Genomic DNA, 15,982 nt, shown 5'->3' with positions numbered 1-15,982 from the left:
CATTTTAATGTAAGGTATTATTATGGTCACTCACTACAGAAAGAATGTGAGCACTGGCGCTTTAATTGTGGTCATTACACTGCCAGCCCCTCAGCCGGAAAGAGGATTGCGTTGTAGTTACAATTTACAGCTGTTACTAGTGTAGCAGTTCGGGAGTCTGGAAGGCAAGGACGTTTGTTGAACGAGTTGCAGTAACTGGAATCATTCTGCATTCATTGTGGTACGAGCTAACTCATTACAGGAATGTCTGTATCTATGTAGAAAGCAGGGCAAGAAAACATCAAGGATGGCCGCGGACGTGGATAAAACGATTGCAGGAAATAAGAATGTTACGCCCCAGGAGAAAAAGCATCTAAACATGATATCTCCAAGCAGTGGGGAACTTGCGTCTGGCAAGAACAAGAGAAGATCATGGATCAACGGGGCAATCTTCTTAACAATGTTGACGCTAATTATTGTCCCAGTCCTCGCCTATTGCTACAAATACTACCAGGACTTCCAGCTTCTCAGACGTCACGTAAGAACCATCTCCATTTCTCCATGAACACTGAGAGAATGTTGTACGGCACGCGGCATTAAATACTAAATTAGTTGACTAATAAAACGACTCACTTTGATAGAGTGCAAACACTTAAAATATAGAAAACATTGGTCGCGTCTGTAAATGATGTAGCCTAGCAAAAGCCATCAACCGTCCACTCCTAGGCTACGTTTGCAGAATTAGGACATGTTCCAATATTGATCTTTAACTTTTGTAGTAAGCACTAGAACATTTGTAGTAACCACTAGAAATCTGTGCCACGTATTTGTTTTTAGTTGGCAACAATGAACACAGCCATATCCTATCCCCCTTTTTATTGGGGGGCTGTAAATGTGCCACAGCTGGTTACACACATTGCGCTCTTTCAACTCCCTCCACCTAAATTAGTTTGGCTCTTCAGTTCTTGTAGCGCCCATCCTCCATTGAACCAGACCCCGTTAGCACGCAGGCAGTCTCCTGTGTATTAAAAAAATAAATATCTTTGGAATTCTGCTCATTCGCCATGCAATCCTACATAATCAAATAATGTCCTCATCAATGTTTGTTTGATTGGTCTTTGTTTGTGCTGGTCCACCAAACCTAGAGACAAGTGTTGACAGACATCTATATTTACGTTATTGTCTAAACTGTGGACCAGATTCTTTATTGACCCAGTTTGAATGTGGGACATGCCTTTTAAAGCTACTGGAGCATGTCAGCTGGCAAAATAAGAAGCTCCTTTTGTATCTCTGTCGCTCTGGATAAGAGTGTCTGATAAATAACTAAATGTAATGTAAATGTATCTCTCCACAACAGAAAGAGGGTATGAAGACTTTGGGCACCGAAGGGCTCTTCCTATTCTCCTCGTTAGACACGGACCACGACCTGTTTCTCAGCCCCGAGGAGTTCAAGCCTATAGCTGAGAAACTCACAGGTTCGGTTCCCTAACACCAGTCTGTTCTGATTGGTGCCAGATATGCTGAAACCTACCAACCCACTCCATATCCACACACTCTTGCAGTGTGGATCATCTTCTCACAAACACTCACACATGGTCTTTGTCATGTGTCCCTCTGCAGGGATTGCACCTCCTGGTGATTTTGAGGAGGAAGAGCTCGCTGACCCAAACGGTGAGATCCTGGCCTTGGAAGCCAAGATGCAGCCTCTGTTAATGGACACAATGACCAAGAGCAAAGATGGCTTCCTCGGGGTAAGACAGGGCCATACATTAAATCCAAACTTGATATATGTATTAAGATATTAAAGTTACAGAAAGCTGTATTGGTCAGAGTTAATCTGAAATTGGAATGGATGTCCCTTTCACAATTTAGTTACTGGGCCTTAATTGGTCCTTGACAGACATGACGACAGTGTTTCACCTGTCTTCCAGGTTACACACAGTTCCCTGATTGGTCTGCGGTCCTGGCGCAGTCCAGCTGTGCCCTCCTCCACCTTCTCTGCCACCCAGTTCAGGGCACTCCTGCCCCCCAAAGGCAAGGACCAGGTGGGCGACACCTGGTGGGTCATTCCCAGTGAGCTTAACATATTTACAGGGTACCTACCCAACAACCGTTACCACCCCCCAGCACCACGAGGCAAAGAGGTACCGTACCCTTCGACTACCTTTCCTGTCTTTCGCCCATGCCATAAATGCACATGATTTGAGCATTCTGTAGCATCCTATACAATGGGCAAGAAAATATTGTTTTCTTGAATGTATGGACTGTATGTTGAATGTAAATGTGAGTGACGGTGAACATTGTCCCCTGTCTCAGGTGCTCATCCACTCCCTGTTGAGTATGTTCCACCCCCGACCCTTCATCAAGTCCCGCTTCGCCCCGCAGGGGGCTGTGGCCTGCATACAAGCCAGCAGTGACTTCTACTTCCACATCGCCTTCAGGTCAGGGACAGTCCGGCTGGACTTATTCTGAAAAGTTCCCCCTCAGAACAAAAGAAGACATTTCAATTTTTTTTTACAAATGTACTATATTCTGTACAAGTAAATACAAGTCAAGTTTCCATTCAAATAGATTTCACAGACATTTATTGTGGTGATTGTTGTTGTCCTCAGGATCCATGCAGAGTTCCAGCTCAATGACGTCCCCGATTTCCCCTTCTGGTTTACGCCTGGGCAGTTCACTGGCCACATCGTCATGTCCAGGGATGCGTCACATGTACGCGAGTTCCGCCTCTACGTGCCCAACAATAGGTGTGGGGAATAAGTTACACAAATGCACTCACTTAATAATCCTAATATTCTAGTCTTTATCCTACCGCATATTCATATAATATCTGAATCGTTCAGGTTGATCACGTCTCCTATGCAGGCCTCTGTGCGTTACGTAATAATGACAGACATGCTTTCTCTTACACCAGGTCTCTGAATGTGGACATGGAGTGGCTCTATGGAGCCAGTGAGAGCAGTAATATGGAGGTGGACATCGGCTACCTGCCACAGGTACTGTACACCCGACATCTCTGGAACTCTGCTCAACCCGGATGGTAGCGAAGGAAATACATTCACATCAGCTGTTGTTGCAGGTGAGAAATAGACTTCACCTGTCTTTCTTTCTTCTCCTGTTTGTGTGTGTGTGTGGTCAGATGGAGTTGCAGTCGTTCGGTCCCTCCACTCCCTCCTTCATCCAGGATGAGGAAGGAAATGTTATCGACAGCCGAGGACAGGAGGACGATCCCATCCAGTTTGTCTTTGAGGACATTCACTGGACGTCAGAGATCAGCAAAGAGGATGCCACTCGACGCATAGAGGTCACATTCTACCCTTTCAAAAAGGTGCAACTCTACTGCTTCCTGTATTTGTGTTCAGGGCCAACCTGTGTACCCCTAAATGTTTTCATATTTTCAGAACATCTCCTGTGCTGATCCTTACAAGATATTCACTAAAACATGAGCCTTTGTGTCACAAGGAGGCTTTGCTTATGTCTAACTTGCTTATACCCTGGCCTCACTTTCCCCAAGGTGTCCTACCTGCCTTTCTCTGAAGCGTTTGAAACGGCGCAGGCTGAGGAGAAGCTGGTGCACTCCATTCTCCTGTGGGGGGCGCTAGACGACCAGTCCTGCTGAGGTGAGACACTTCACCTTGCTGTGTGGTGTGGAGACACCAGACAGAAATGTGTGAATAGTTCAATCTACTCTTATGTAGAGATGAATGGCTGTAGTGTCTAACCTGGACGGTGCCTCTTGGTGCTTCCTCCTGCAGGTTCGGGGCGGACTCTCCGGGAGACAGTCCTAGAAAGTTCGCCCGTCCTAGCTCTGCTCAACCAGAGCTTCGTCAGCAGCTGGTCTCTTGTGAAGGAGCTGGAGGAGATGCAGGTGAGTAGCCATGACAGTTGGCCCTGAAAGGCTCCAATCTCAACACTCCTTCTAAAGGACCTTACACTGCCCCTGTGGCCTTGTTAGTCTTTGCTTGGAGAGATTTGACCTAACCTTGTCCTTCTTACTAAAAATGATATGCATAATGTGTTTTTGTCCCAGGCTGATGAGCAGGACCCTATGTTGAGTCAGAGGGCCCGACTGCACCTAGAGAAGTACAACTTCCCTGTAGAGATGATGGTGGCACTGCCCAACGGCACCATAGTAAGTCCCATCTCCTTTCACAACTTTTTCTGTATGCTTCAAACTCAACTTCCCAACAATAATGTATCCTTAAGCTCACTAGGCAAGGTTGAAGCATGCAGGACAACTGTATCAGAACCATTTCAATATAAAGTGTATAGAAATGTTTTTCAGGGTAATAGTGCTAGTGTGTGGAATCAACCCAATTTTCAGCCTGTTTTTCATCATCATTCCTAAGCTTCATTACAGGAAGAGACTTTGCGATAAACTCTTGTGATAATGACTTTAATTTGTTTCCCATCCCAATAGCTCCACCACATTAATGCCAATTACTTCCTGGATGAAACGTCCATGAAGCCTGAAGAGGAAGGAGCCCCGTTCAGTTTCTCTGGGGGGTTTGAGGACCCGTCCACCTCCACTTACATCAACTTCCTCAAAGAAGGCCTGGAGAAAGCCAAGCAGTACCTGGCACACTAAATAATGTCTGTTTGTGTGTGTGTGTGTGTGTAAGACAGTATGTGTGAGAGAGGCTGAGAAATAACTAAGTTCTCTCAAAGGTGATAATGATTTAAGTTCATTAAAACCTTCAGTATAAGGAATTGTTTCCTAAAGCACTGGCAGCTGATAATGACTTTTCTTTCTAATACAACTCCTTAACATCAGACCAATATACAACTATTCAAGCCCTTCTCGAAGACATGGGTACTAAACACTAGTGTTAAATGTATGTCACATACCTTTTATAGTTAGGGCTAGCTATTGCTTCTTAATTGCCTTCTCGTGAAACTCATTCCAAAAACAGACTACGCCATAATGCACAATCATAGTTCACCTTTCTCTTTTATACATGGCTTAGTTATGTGCAATATATAATACCGACCCACAGTTATTGTATGGTGTTGACTTCTGGTCACAGCCAGGGGTATAGCAGGTCAGTGGTTCCCTTTTCTAAAGGCTCAGCAGTTTGTGAAGGCCTTGCCTGAAAGCCCTCGCTGGGCTGGGCTGGGCCTGATGTCATGACTGGGCCTTTGAGGTATCAATACCCATGCTATGCCCCCAGGGTGCAATGTGCTGAGTTATAAACAAGGCTGGACTGTGGTACATGTTACTCATTTTTTAATCTCCCTTTTTTTTTTACCTATTTTTGCATTGACGTTTGTGGGCAATACAACATTGCCCATTTCATATTAATGATGTGACTGACTGTTGGATGCCAAATATCTTCTTACAGTAGTCAGGAACATATTTACTGGAATTTGTGTGGATGTCTTGTAACTAAAATGGATTTGTTTCTTCTAAAATATCAGCAATGTAGAATAATGCTCCTACGTAACCTTGTTTTTGTTAGGCCTTTTGGATACTAAGGAAAACAATCAAGTCATCCCAATTTAACAAAAACGGAAATAAATTTGATTTGTTAAAACATGCTATCCTTGTAATCTTTAAACAGTGTTGCCTGAATTGTATAGGTTTTCAGATCTTAATTTTGTTACTTATAAAGTGCCTCATATTTCCACTTTGTGGTTTTATTTTCCTTTTTCTCTATAGTACAGTGACAGCAAAGATTGGTGATTCTACCAGTGGTTAAGTGCCAAGGATATTAATGAGTGGCTAGGTTCCATTGATAATATACAGTTGTACTTTTGTCCAGAAGCATCATCTTCCAGTTCACCTGTCCATGTGCAATATAATGTTTCCATATCATTTACATAAGTTGTTTTTCAAACACAGACCAGTCAAAATGCCACCAATGAGATATTTTCCTCCAGGCATATTGTGGTTATCCAAGTGTCCATAAAAGATCATGACTTTTCAGTCCCTTGTTTTAACAAGCCAGTCATGATCCTGTGTTGTATGATGCATTTCAGATGATGAGAGGGAGTGCAGTGACTGGATGGTGGGGCAGAGTTGTGCTAATGTGGACATGAAGGTTAGTTCATGCAGGGTTAATGTGGTGATCTGGCTAGAGCTGTGTGACTGGCAGAATCAACTGTCCTGCATCTCTTTTAAATTGTGAAGTACCCATTTTACACTGAGGCTACAGCTTCAGTGCCAACCAGATTCCAAGTTAGCAATATCCTCCGTTCTGTTCATAGCCAGGAACACACAGGAATGAATCCAACAGGTCTTTTCACTGTGTGGAGGTAGGTACTGTCTTCAAGTCCTCTCTTGGACACAGTAAATATGGAGCTTGTGAGTGTCAGATGTTCATGGATGCTGTCGTCAGGAGAGGCAAGGTGTAGGAGGAGAATCCTTCCACCTTTTACCTCAGGAGACCGATCAACACCATCTGCAGTGACATGTCTCAGGAGTCCTATTTAATCTAGTGACACAGCAGCTTGTTAGACACCAGTAGTCCCCCAGGGGGGAGGGTGTTGTCAGCAAAGGGTTCCCTCTTCCATCAGCAGAAGGTCCACACCTCCAGCTCCATGACCTGGAAGTCATCGGTCTCTGACAAGCAGCAGTTGTTGAAGGTGTAGCAGGGACTGCTCCGGCCCAGGTACAGGGTTTCATCCAGCCACAGACCAAAATGACCACTGGGATTAGAAGAAGAAAACAGAGTGTGAGAGAGTTTGCATCATGCACACAACATAATTCTGATCAAAAGGAATGTAGAACACAATTTCAAATGTAGTGAATGAATACCTTCCTCCACCGATAGCAAATGAGTCCAAGTCCCCCTTTATGAAAAATGAGTTCTCTCCTGTCCACTTAAAACACTGCGAGAGAGGAAAACCAGCAAAAACCTGATTAAAGCCACCGTCAAGCATTATCAACAGGGGATTGCTCATCTTTATGTGACACGTCTCACCTTGAAGCGGGGATGCAACATAAAGAGGAAGGTCTCTCCTGTACCATAGAACTTCTCACTGGGCCTCAGAGGGTGGGACAGGAAGCTACCAAACACCTGGGACACCAAGATCACCGTTCACAACAAAAGCCTCAGTTTGATTCAATTTAATTCAAACTAAGTACAGCACAGTAGTCTGGCTGTGAGCCATGGTCCAAAATCATAAGTGGAAAGAACATTGACATCAATTCCATGCAGGTTTGATACGCCTGCTCCTGTGTAGAACTGTGTTTTACTTATTACTCAATCTATAGATCTGAAACAATCAACAGAGGAATAGTGGGGTTCATATCTGAGGAAGAAACCATGACTGTGTTGGCGTGCAAAGGTGGTCACCTGGTTGAGCGCGTCTTTGATAATGACAAGGACGGGCGCGTCAGTTCCGTTGAGCCTCCTGTAGAGGGATCTGAGGCTGGAGCCGTGATGAGAAGTGCTGTAGGCCAGCTTCCAAGGGTGGCCCACTGTCCTGGGAGGCAGCTCTGCTGACAACTAGAGAGAGAGAGACGGAGGACAGGTTAGTGAGAATAGAGTGAAGGTGCAAGAGAGGGGGGGGGGTGTGGGAGTTTACAGAGAGAAGAGAGAGAGGGTGAAGGGGAACAGGTTAGAGAGACAAATGAAATACAGAGAATAAATGTATAGCAGAGACCAAGTTTGGTCTACCACCTGTTTAATGTATAACACGAAGCAAGCAAATGTTTTAAAACATTTGCCAACGTCCTGTTCATACTTACCTCTCTGACATGTGAGGCCTCTAAGATTCGACTCTGCTCTACAATCTCAGCCAGTCCCTCTGGGTCTATGACCATGGCTGACCTCTCTCCACCATCCTCTACAGACACCATCTGCCAAACAAACAAACCTGCTGTAAACTTCACAAAACCACTCTATAAACCCTCTCACTCAAATCATAAACCTCTTTCTGTGTTGTATACATGCGGTTAGCTAAATAAACAGGGAAGAGTATACTGAAATTCTAGTTAAACAAAAAACAACTACTAGCTTGAAGCAAGGTGTGTATATAGGCCTACTATAGAATAATACACAGCAGATATTAGTGAAGTGAAGCTACTGTTACATCTAATGGTTCAATGGTATGATTAACAATTAGCAAATTCTACTTTAAACCACTTACTCACCTCCCAATCCTCCACCGTACGTCCACACTTCTGGGACATGTCAAGCTCCTCTTCTTCACCCTCCACCCTATCGTTGACAAGAACAAACTCCTCTTCGTCCACCTCCCCCTCCTCCTCCTCCTCAACCCCCCCCTCCAGGATACACAGATCAGGTCTCCAGTGGCTCAGGTAAGCGTACAGCTCATCGGAGCTGCAATAAAACAAAGAAAAACATACAGAACATAGAGAGGTAGGTTTAGAACCAGAGAACACAAAAAGGGACCTGAAACGAAAGGCTGCTTGGTTAGAAAAACCTCAGAGTTGCGTTCTATCGCAACAACTTGTACTACAGAAAGTGTTGACATGGTCAACAACCCCTATGGCTCTGTCTGCCGGTTGTACCAGCCCACTGCTGCTTGTTAATAAGACATCTGCTCGATACTGTCAGTGTGTTAATGAATGTTCACTGAGTAGAAAAGTCAGTGTTAATGTTGGTGGTAATTGTTAAACTGACTGGGTTACCTCTCCTGCGAGAGAGTAAACCAGTTGTCTCTCCGTGGGAGGGTTTTGGAACCCAAACTCTTTTTCTTGCCAGACGACCTATGAACACGCATCCGGACAAACATCAGTCCTCCAGAACTACCTGGGAATGTTCTGGAAGAACCTGAGAGGATAGAGGGAGGTCAAGGGAGGAAGAGAATGATGGAGGTCAATTGAAGGAGAGAGAAGGGGTGGGAGGGAGAGAAGGATAGAAGAGAGGGGAGTGGTACAGCACAGTTGGGATAGAGAGAGAGGGCAAGTAAAGGCAGAGAGGGAAAGTAAGGGAGAGAGATGGATGTTAGTTCAGTCATCCAGCAATATTATGGTTTAGGTTTGTAAACTAGGCCTTAAAATAAATCCTCTTCTTACTCGTCTGATTCTTCAAATGGAACTCTTTCTCCTTGTCGTTCAGATGTACCAGCTCCATTTTCACTTTGTTGCCAGCAGTCTCCTGGCCTCCACAACAGAAGGTAGCGGCACTGCTTAAGACAGCCACCCCCAGGGGCCCTGCAGATGGCACCGCCAGCTCCTCCAGAGGGCTTCCCTCTCGCTGCCTCTCGGCCTCGTCCATGTCCCTGCTCTCCCTGTCCGCCCCCTCCTCCTCCTCCTCAGATCCCCCCTTGCTCAAGCTCAGGGTCAGGCTGGTCCTCGGGTTTGAGGTGGCTGCTGACACCAGAGCTGGAACAGTCTCCCCCTTGTGGTGGGGAAGACTACTATGCCCTGTGTTCCCATCCTGGGGCCTAGTGACAGGTTTGGACTTGGGTGTGGTTTTCTTGCCTTTCCACCTGGATAGTGAACAACAGTAAGAGTTGTTGATATTCTTGTATTCAATGTCCAGCAATGATGAACAGCTGACTGTTACCCTGTTCCACTTAGAGCATATCCACACATCCGGATGTTGCTAGTCATTAGTAAATCAGAACTTTTGCAAATACTGTCAAGCACTTGGAGTCACCCAAGTGCCCCCCCGCCCCCAAATCAAATCTTAGATTGCTTCCATATCAAGTGTTTCGAACCTGTGTGTGGAGGTGTTAAAGTGCACATGGGAGATGTCTGAGAAGAAGGAGATGGAGGCTAGGGCGTCCACGGAGCAGGACAGCAAATACTCCTCACAGCCATGCTCCATCACAAGGGGGTGGGTCTTACATGGGTCGAAAAATATCTTTTTGGCAGTCACCAGCAGAATACCAGACACAACACCCTGGTGAGTGAGAGAGAATATACATTTACATTTAGCAGACGCTCTTATCCAGAGCGACTTACAGTAAGTACAGGGACATGCCCCCGAGGCAAGTAAGGTGAAGTGCCTTGCCCAAGGACACAAAGTAATTTGGCACGGCGGGGAATCGATCCGGCAACCTTCTGATTACTAGCCCGATTCCCTAACCGCTCAGCCACAATGAGTCACCATGCAAGCTTCAATGTACAATACTGCGTCGGTGCTTCTCTAGTCATACCTTCCGATCTGTGATGGAGCGGCAGAACAATTTGAGGTATGGCATGGCCTCAGGCCCCTCCCCCTCGGAACACTCTGGGGGCAGGGCCAGTAGACAGAGCTGTCCGTCAGGCATGGGCACCGCCTCTACATCCTGTCCAAATCAAAACAAGGGGTTTGCTCAGGACACTTGGCACAACATTTAAACAGAACACTGATCTGATAAGATATATTATGTACAGAAAATATGAACTGAATATTGTATCGATTACAGGCTTATGTCTATCGTGTACTACCACTGATGTGTGGGTATAGCTCAGTGGTAGACTATTTGACTACAGGTCAAGAGGTTGCATGTTTAAATTCCCCTGTACTGTCTGTCACTTTGGATAAAAGTGCCTGCTAAATGCATTATTTACACTATTATGTACAGGCTTACTGAAGCTGAACTGAGAGACTTGTATGATATTACATGTTTTTCTGCAACACTGCACTATTGACCTTTTCTCTTCACCAAGCCTGTAGCATTCTACAAAGTCCCATCTTCTATGTTATATTTGACTGAGCTGACAAAGCAGTTTCATAAAGAACAGCCTTCAAAGTAAAATATATTATCCCATTAGCCAGTTTTTTCCAGACCTGAATCGACTCTAATCCTATTGAGTAATGTTTCCCTCTGCACGAAAACAACGCAGTGAGACTTTAGGTGCGTTCGACTTCATGCAGTGCTGTCGGTTCCGCCGGCGCTGCATGAAGTCGAACACACCTACTGTGACAGCCGTCATAAAGCACAGCTTGTCAAATAAGACTTCCTCTTTTGTAGTTGATATTCAGCACTAAGTTTACCAGGGGCTTACCAGCAGTTTGTCATACTCTGCATCTGGGCAGGGGGAGTGAGGACAGGCCAGGGGAGTAAAGACAGCCCCAGGGTTGCTCTTCAGCTCTGGAGCCAGTCCCAAAATATGGTCAGGGTTGGTTGGAGGAGGAGGGGATGAACCTTGGTTGAACGCCTTTCCCATCGGAACACGGAGGTGCTGGAGAATAACAGGCTGTTGAGACATGTCTACAAGGAATCTCTTTCTCTCTTTCGAAGCGGACACATTCAACTTCCTCTTTCTAATGCTAGGCCGTGTACAGACGTTTTATCAACCTCTGTCAGCTATGCAAATACTGCTGTAGTTTGAAGGTGAGATGGTTATCAAGGCAAAGGTTTTACTTTGCATTTCCTACTGTAGTTCAAAAACTAGACTGGCCTTTATATATAATTTGTTAGCCATCCCCCATACTTTTTAATGACATTTTTACAACTGATATTTCTGTATATTTTATATAAAAATGCATAGGGCCTACTTATTATTTATAAATATTACATAGATTTAAAAGCATATATTTTTTGCTGCTCATTTACAACTCAAAATATGAGTGAAGTGGAGAATGAAATATGATGTCTTCTCATTTCCCCTGCAAGAGGCAGCCTCATAGCTGAATCACAAAGAATAAATTTGGCAGACCGGTGTAAAAATTGACCTTAACCATAAACTGCAACTTATTTCACTAGAGCACACTGTGGACACAAGTGAATCTTCATGAATCTACCGGTTTAATTTCTTGGCTTCGATAATATCCAAGTTATCTATGTGTGTGCCCTGTGCTGAGAGAAGTCATCCAGACTCTACTAACAAAGGATGAGATTAGAGCTGAACCCATCACAGGCCTTACCTGTCTGGAGATCAGGGAGGAGGAGGAAGCAGTGGAGAGGAGAGAGGAACAGGAGAAAGAGGAAAGAGGTCTATTCATCTTGGTCATGTCTGAGGCTCCAGGGTTGTTGAACTCCGACGAGATGCTAAAAACGGTGTCCTCAGGGAGGCGCTGGGTAAACACACACAAACACAGGAATGTCACAAAGTGCTATCTCGATACACTTGAGTGCAAGGGCAATACCAGCCCATTCAATATATACATACAGCAACAAAAAGACAGGGAAACATAACTAACTATCTATCATTTTGGGTCAGGGAATAGACAACGATTATGTGAGTCGCCTACAATTCTACAAAATATACAGTGCTTACTTCCAACCACATGTATCGAATGACGTGAACTAATAAATCAATGACAACAAATACCTTAGAATACACAGCTCTTTTGTGGTAAATGCCATAGACCTTCTCAATCAGACTTTGTATTCCCATTTTAACTGAGAACAACAGTAACCACTGCTTCTCTCACATACAGAAAAGTTTTACTCTGTACTTTGGACAAAATGTGTCCTTCCAATATCATACATTATGCAATCTGACATTTATGGGTGTAGCTGTTTCTTATCTAATAATTGTAAAAGTACAACGATGACTTATGCTTACATGGGTATATGACTACAAGACCCGCAGTATCACTCCTGCTTTCATTCCACACCATTTTTACAGGCAGGCTTAGAGGTCAACAGATTTGACTGATTTCCATATCTTATTTCTTATCTCAAGAAAAAAATGAAAGCTACCTCAAAAAGCTACTTCCTCAAAAAAGAAAGTAGACTCACCAGACTGTTGGCTACGCCAGATGACTGTTGTTCCTCCTCAAAGGGCTTGGCAGTGAGGCCACCTGGTTCCCAAGTCGTGCCTAGAGACAAAATGTCAGTAGTTTCTTAAGAGGAGTCTACCTCGAGTTCTTTCTATATTTAATCGTGTCTCGTATCAGCTGTCTGATCTGCTCAAACATCCCACGATGCAGTGCACCAGACACAGAAGTGGGAGTTGTCTCAGGAGGAGTCACGAGACTTCATGCAGTGAGTCAGACGCTTGTGTGTGACATTCAGTGGACACATTGACCCACTAATGAAGCAATGCATTTACATTTAAAATGCAGATAAAGAAGTTGAAAAAGGGATCAATACAGGGAGTACTGACCTTCAAAGACAAAGGTGTGAAAGCTGTGTTTTATATTTGGATATTTGTAGGTTGCGTGTTGTGTAAATCATTATATCAGTAAATATCATTCACTTTGTACATGCCAGTCACATGATTGAATGAGTGTGAAGTAGATCATATGTGACTGAGAATTCTGGCATTACCATCTATGTTGGAAATGTGGCTGTTGTAATAAAAAAATTAGAAACAGATTTTAGGACAAACTAGTTTTAACTACAAAAGGAATGGCTCTGTATATGAGGTTGAGCAGGTCTGAAAACAGTGTGTGAGGGTGTGTTTGAAAAGTTTACCTCTGTCTTTATTTCAATGACACCCTAGATGTATTTTCTAAGTGTGTCAAGACAAATCTCCACTGACATTGTTGTCCAGAGAAGGCTTATTCTGTGTCCAGGAAACAGTCACTCTAACCTAGGCAGCTCATTGGCTAACACCGCACCTTGGAGGTAGTACTGCCGCAGGCGAGGATTTCTGATGTGGGGGACGTGGTCAAGAGGCCGGCCTGCACCGCTGTGGTAGTTGTGGCACTGGCCACTGCCCTCCAGGGCTGGGCAGGCCCGAGGCTGGGTCTCCCAGGGGCACGAAATGAAGCCTGGTGGCTGGGAGACACCTGAGGGCAGCTTGGAGCCCAGCCTGACCAGGAACACAGCAAGAGACACAGCATAGTCAGTCAAGCTTCTTTAATAATAATAATACATTTTATCTATATAGCGCTTTTCAAAATATTCAAAGTCACCTTACATGGTTAAAATAAACATAAAACAAGTACATCATATAAAATCACAGCATTTTTACACATTAAAAGCAGATCTAAAAAGGTGCGTTTTAACTAATAATTTAAAAAATATATATTTATTCTACCTCACAAATTGACAATAGATGCTGTTGAGTTTTGTGTCACTGAAATGCATAGTGACATTTACGACCAGCTCTGAGTAGGCCTGAGGAATGCTTTAGTACTTAATACTTGAAAATCCATATTTCACATTAATATACATAAAAATCCATTTGCAAGTTTCAGTTGATTCTGCATCCATCTTGAGAGAAGATTAGGTTGTATTGGCAATCCAAGAGTTATTTATGCAGTTGAGTGGGAGTTAGGGATACGGCTGGACAGTTCCTGGCAGAAACCTGTACTTCTCTCGCCCACATAATACCCTCCACTGTTTGTGTGGACCTCCATTCAGACGGAAACTACAAGCTATGTGACTAGCAACTCATCAGAGGAAAAGGCCAGTCTCCAACTCCAACTGGGATCAGAATATCCTTCCATCATGCTTTTTATTCTTAAAATGACAAAACTATAGCAGTGTGTCGCATTAACACAGTCTCCATGTCTCTTGGTTACTAACTTGCTCTAGTGTGATGGCACTATAAATTTCACCTCCACTGGTATTTTGGAAGTGCAGGCAGAACTCAGTAAACAAATTAATTATAATAACTGAAAAACATTCAGAGAAATAATACCATATTTGGAATGACTCCAGCCTCTGTGACTCAAGTGTCACAAGTTTAAGGAGCACTTTCTTTCTTTTCAGCACAATAATCTCTTCTAATCGCAGGCCTGACCTGGTCTTGACGTTGCCAAAGTAGCTGGGCCTGGTTTTGTCCCTCTGTAGCTTGTTCTCCATGGCTCTAGCAAAAAGGAGGCACCCTTCACAGACTGCTCTGCCTAGTTTGATGCAGGATGAGAGACTCCACTAGCACCCCTCCTCCATCTGACAGTCCCCATTTTGAGTGTGCCTCTGTAATCCTATCTAAAGGAGAAGGGAAGAGAATGCATACACACAGGCTAAGATGCTGTGGGCAATGAACTTAAATCTTTCTATTAAATTAGGCAGTCAATCAATACATCCCTAGAATTTCTGTAGAGCTTGCACTGCAAAATGACCTACCAAAACACTACTTAAATGCATGTGTAAGGACAGCTCAGACAGGTGCCTTTCTTCTTTTCTTTATGCTATACACACAAAAAACATGCATTACTATCCCTGTGGTGTGAAGATGTTCTGTTGTATGCAAGAAAGGACACCATACTCTTGGGTCTGTCACATTGTTTAACAGCATAGTTGCCTGGGTTTAAATTCCTTAGGCCTCTGATGTATGTACTGAAAATCTTCTGATGCATACCAACAACTATTAAAAACAGAACGTTCGGAGGAAAGATAGCCTGCATATTACGCTCATAGTGCTAATATCTAAATGACGCGCAGCATATGTTTTCAAGCAATAAAAGAAATGAAGAGCCTTCGGACGACATTCTATCATCAAAGGATTACATGAGCAGCCCAATCACAAGCAGACTGAAAATCACGACGTAAAGAGTTACACTGTGTATCCAGCACCATTGAACATCTGTGTCTGACCTGTCTGATTGTCTGGAATGTTGTTTCATGGCGGGTGGCGGCGGAGTTCATATTGCGGCGTTCTAACCGATTTCACTGCAGGCTACAGTAGCAAATTGAACATGCATACTCCGCCCACTTTTATCCAGATTTAAAGGGCCAGAAACGTATTTCACTGGTGTAAACCAATAGGGTTGTGCAGGTCCAGCGATTGATTTAATTATTTCACTGGGTAAATATGCACATTAAAAAGCAGACTGGTTAAAATAGTTTTTAGGTTCATATACTACAAACTTGATAATTGAATTAGACGTCCAAAATGTGTACTTGTATTTATCTTATGTAGGTAGGCTATATCCAACAGACATTCGATCTCACCGAACTGCCAGGACAAGTCACTTTACCTCCACTGAAATGTACAAATTGTTGTTATTCTTAGTTTTATTCTCATTTTCTCTGTTGTTAGATTGTTCACTATTATTCCTTTTTTATTGTTATATAATTTGTCGAGAAGTCGGCTATAGTAGGTATTTAATGTTGGTTAGGAATTTCTATAACAGATTTAGAGTATTTTTTAAAAGATTTAGATCGGCTGTTTGAAATTGTCACGACCAGGACTTAATAATTCCAATGTACTTGTATTTGTTACACAATAATCTTAAACTTGAATGACAGAAAG

General features: G+C 43.7%; 2 protein-coding genes across 3 annotated transcripts; one reads left to right on the top strand and one right to left on the bottom strand.

Moving 5' to 3' along the window:
- The first annotated feature begins 93 nt into the window (after nt 1-93).
- Nucleotides 94-5,516, top strand: selenon (selenoprotein N). Its single transcript, XM_084677208.1, has 12 exons — nt 94-517; nt 1,337-1,454; nt 1,600-1,730; nt 1,911-2,123; nt 2,296-2,420; nt 2,592-2,729; nt 2,897-2,978; nt 3,122-3,310; nt 3,497-3,602; nt 3,738-3,850; nt 4,013-4,114; nt 4,403-5,516. The coding sequence occupies exons 1-12, from the start codon at nt 287-289 to the stop codon at nt 4,568-4,570; spliced, it is 1,716 nt and encodes a 571-aa protein (XP_084533334.1). The 5' UTR covers nt 94-286; the 3' UTR covers nt 4,571-5,516.
- LOC146299868 (nuclear receptor coactivator 7) lies at nt 4,363-15,431 on the bottom strand. 2 transcript variants are annotated; one of them, XM_084677187.1, is made up of 16 exons: nt 15,325-15,431; nt 14,528-14,715; nt 13,398-13,591; nt 12,574-12,653; nt 11,754-11,903; nt 10,892-11,068; nt 10,057-10,188; nt 9,616-9,800; nt 8,969-9,384; nt 8,582-8,723; nt 8,081-8,270; nt 7,676-7,786; nt 7,281-7,433; nt 6,906-7,001; nt 6,740-6,813; nt 4,363-6,630 (listed from the first exon to the last, which is right to left on the bottom strand). In XM_084677187.1, the coding sequence occupies exons 2-16, from the start codon at nt 14,587-14,589 to the stop codon at nt 6,495-6,497; spliced, it is 2,298 nt and encodes a 765-aa protein (XP_084533313.1). In that variant the 5' UTR covers nt 14,590-14,715; nt 15,325-15,431; the 3' UTR covers nt 4,363-6,494. The 2 variants fall into 2 exon arrangements, with proteins under 2 accessions (XP_084533313.1, XP_084533322.1); XM_084677196.1 differs by lacking the exon at nt 14,528-14,715 and having other exon boundaries at nt 15,325-15,390.
- Nucleotides 15,432-15,982: the final 551 nt, after the last annotated feature.

The sequence above is a fragment of the Hypomesus nipponensis genome, chromosome 3 (assembly GCF_054491055.1).
Source record: "Hypomesus nipponensis isolate SF chromosome 3, ASM5449105v1, whole genome shotgun sequence".
NCBI classification, from domain to species: Eukaryota; Metazoa; Chordata; class Actinopteri; order Osmeriformes; family Osmeridae; genus Hypomesus; species Hypomesus nipponensis.
This window is presented reverse-complemented; position numbering and strand designations above follow the sequence as displayed.

Bases quoted from the DNA above. Each gene is read 5' to 3' on its own strand.
- LOC146299868 (XM_084677187.1), bottom strand. From the start codon at position 14,589: ATGGAGAACAAGCTACAGAGGGACAAAACCAGGCCCAGCTACTTTGGC. The intron at 12,654-13,397 runs GTGCGGTGTTAG...TTTTGTCTCTAG, and splicing joins GCGGCAGTACTACCTCCAAG to GCACGACTTGGGAACCAGGT. The intron at 8,271-8,581 runs GTAACCCAGTCA...GTTTTATTGCAG, and splicing joins TTTACTCTCTCGCAGGAGAG to CTCCGATGAGCTGTACGCTT.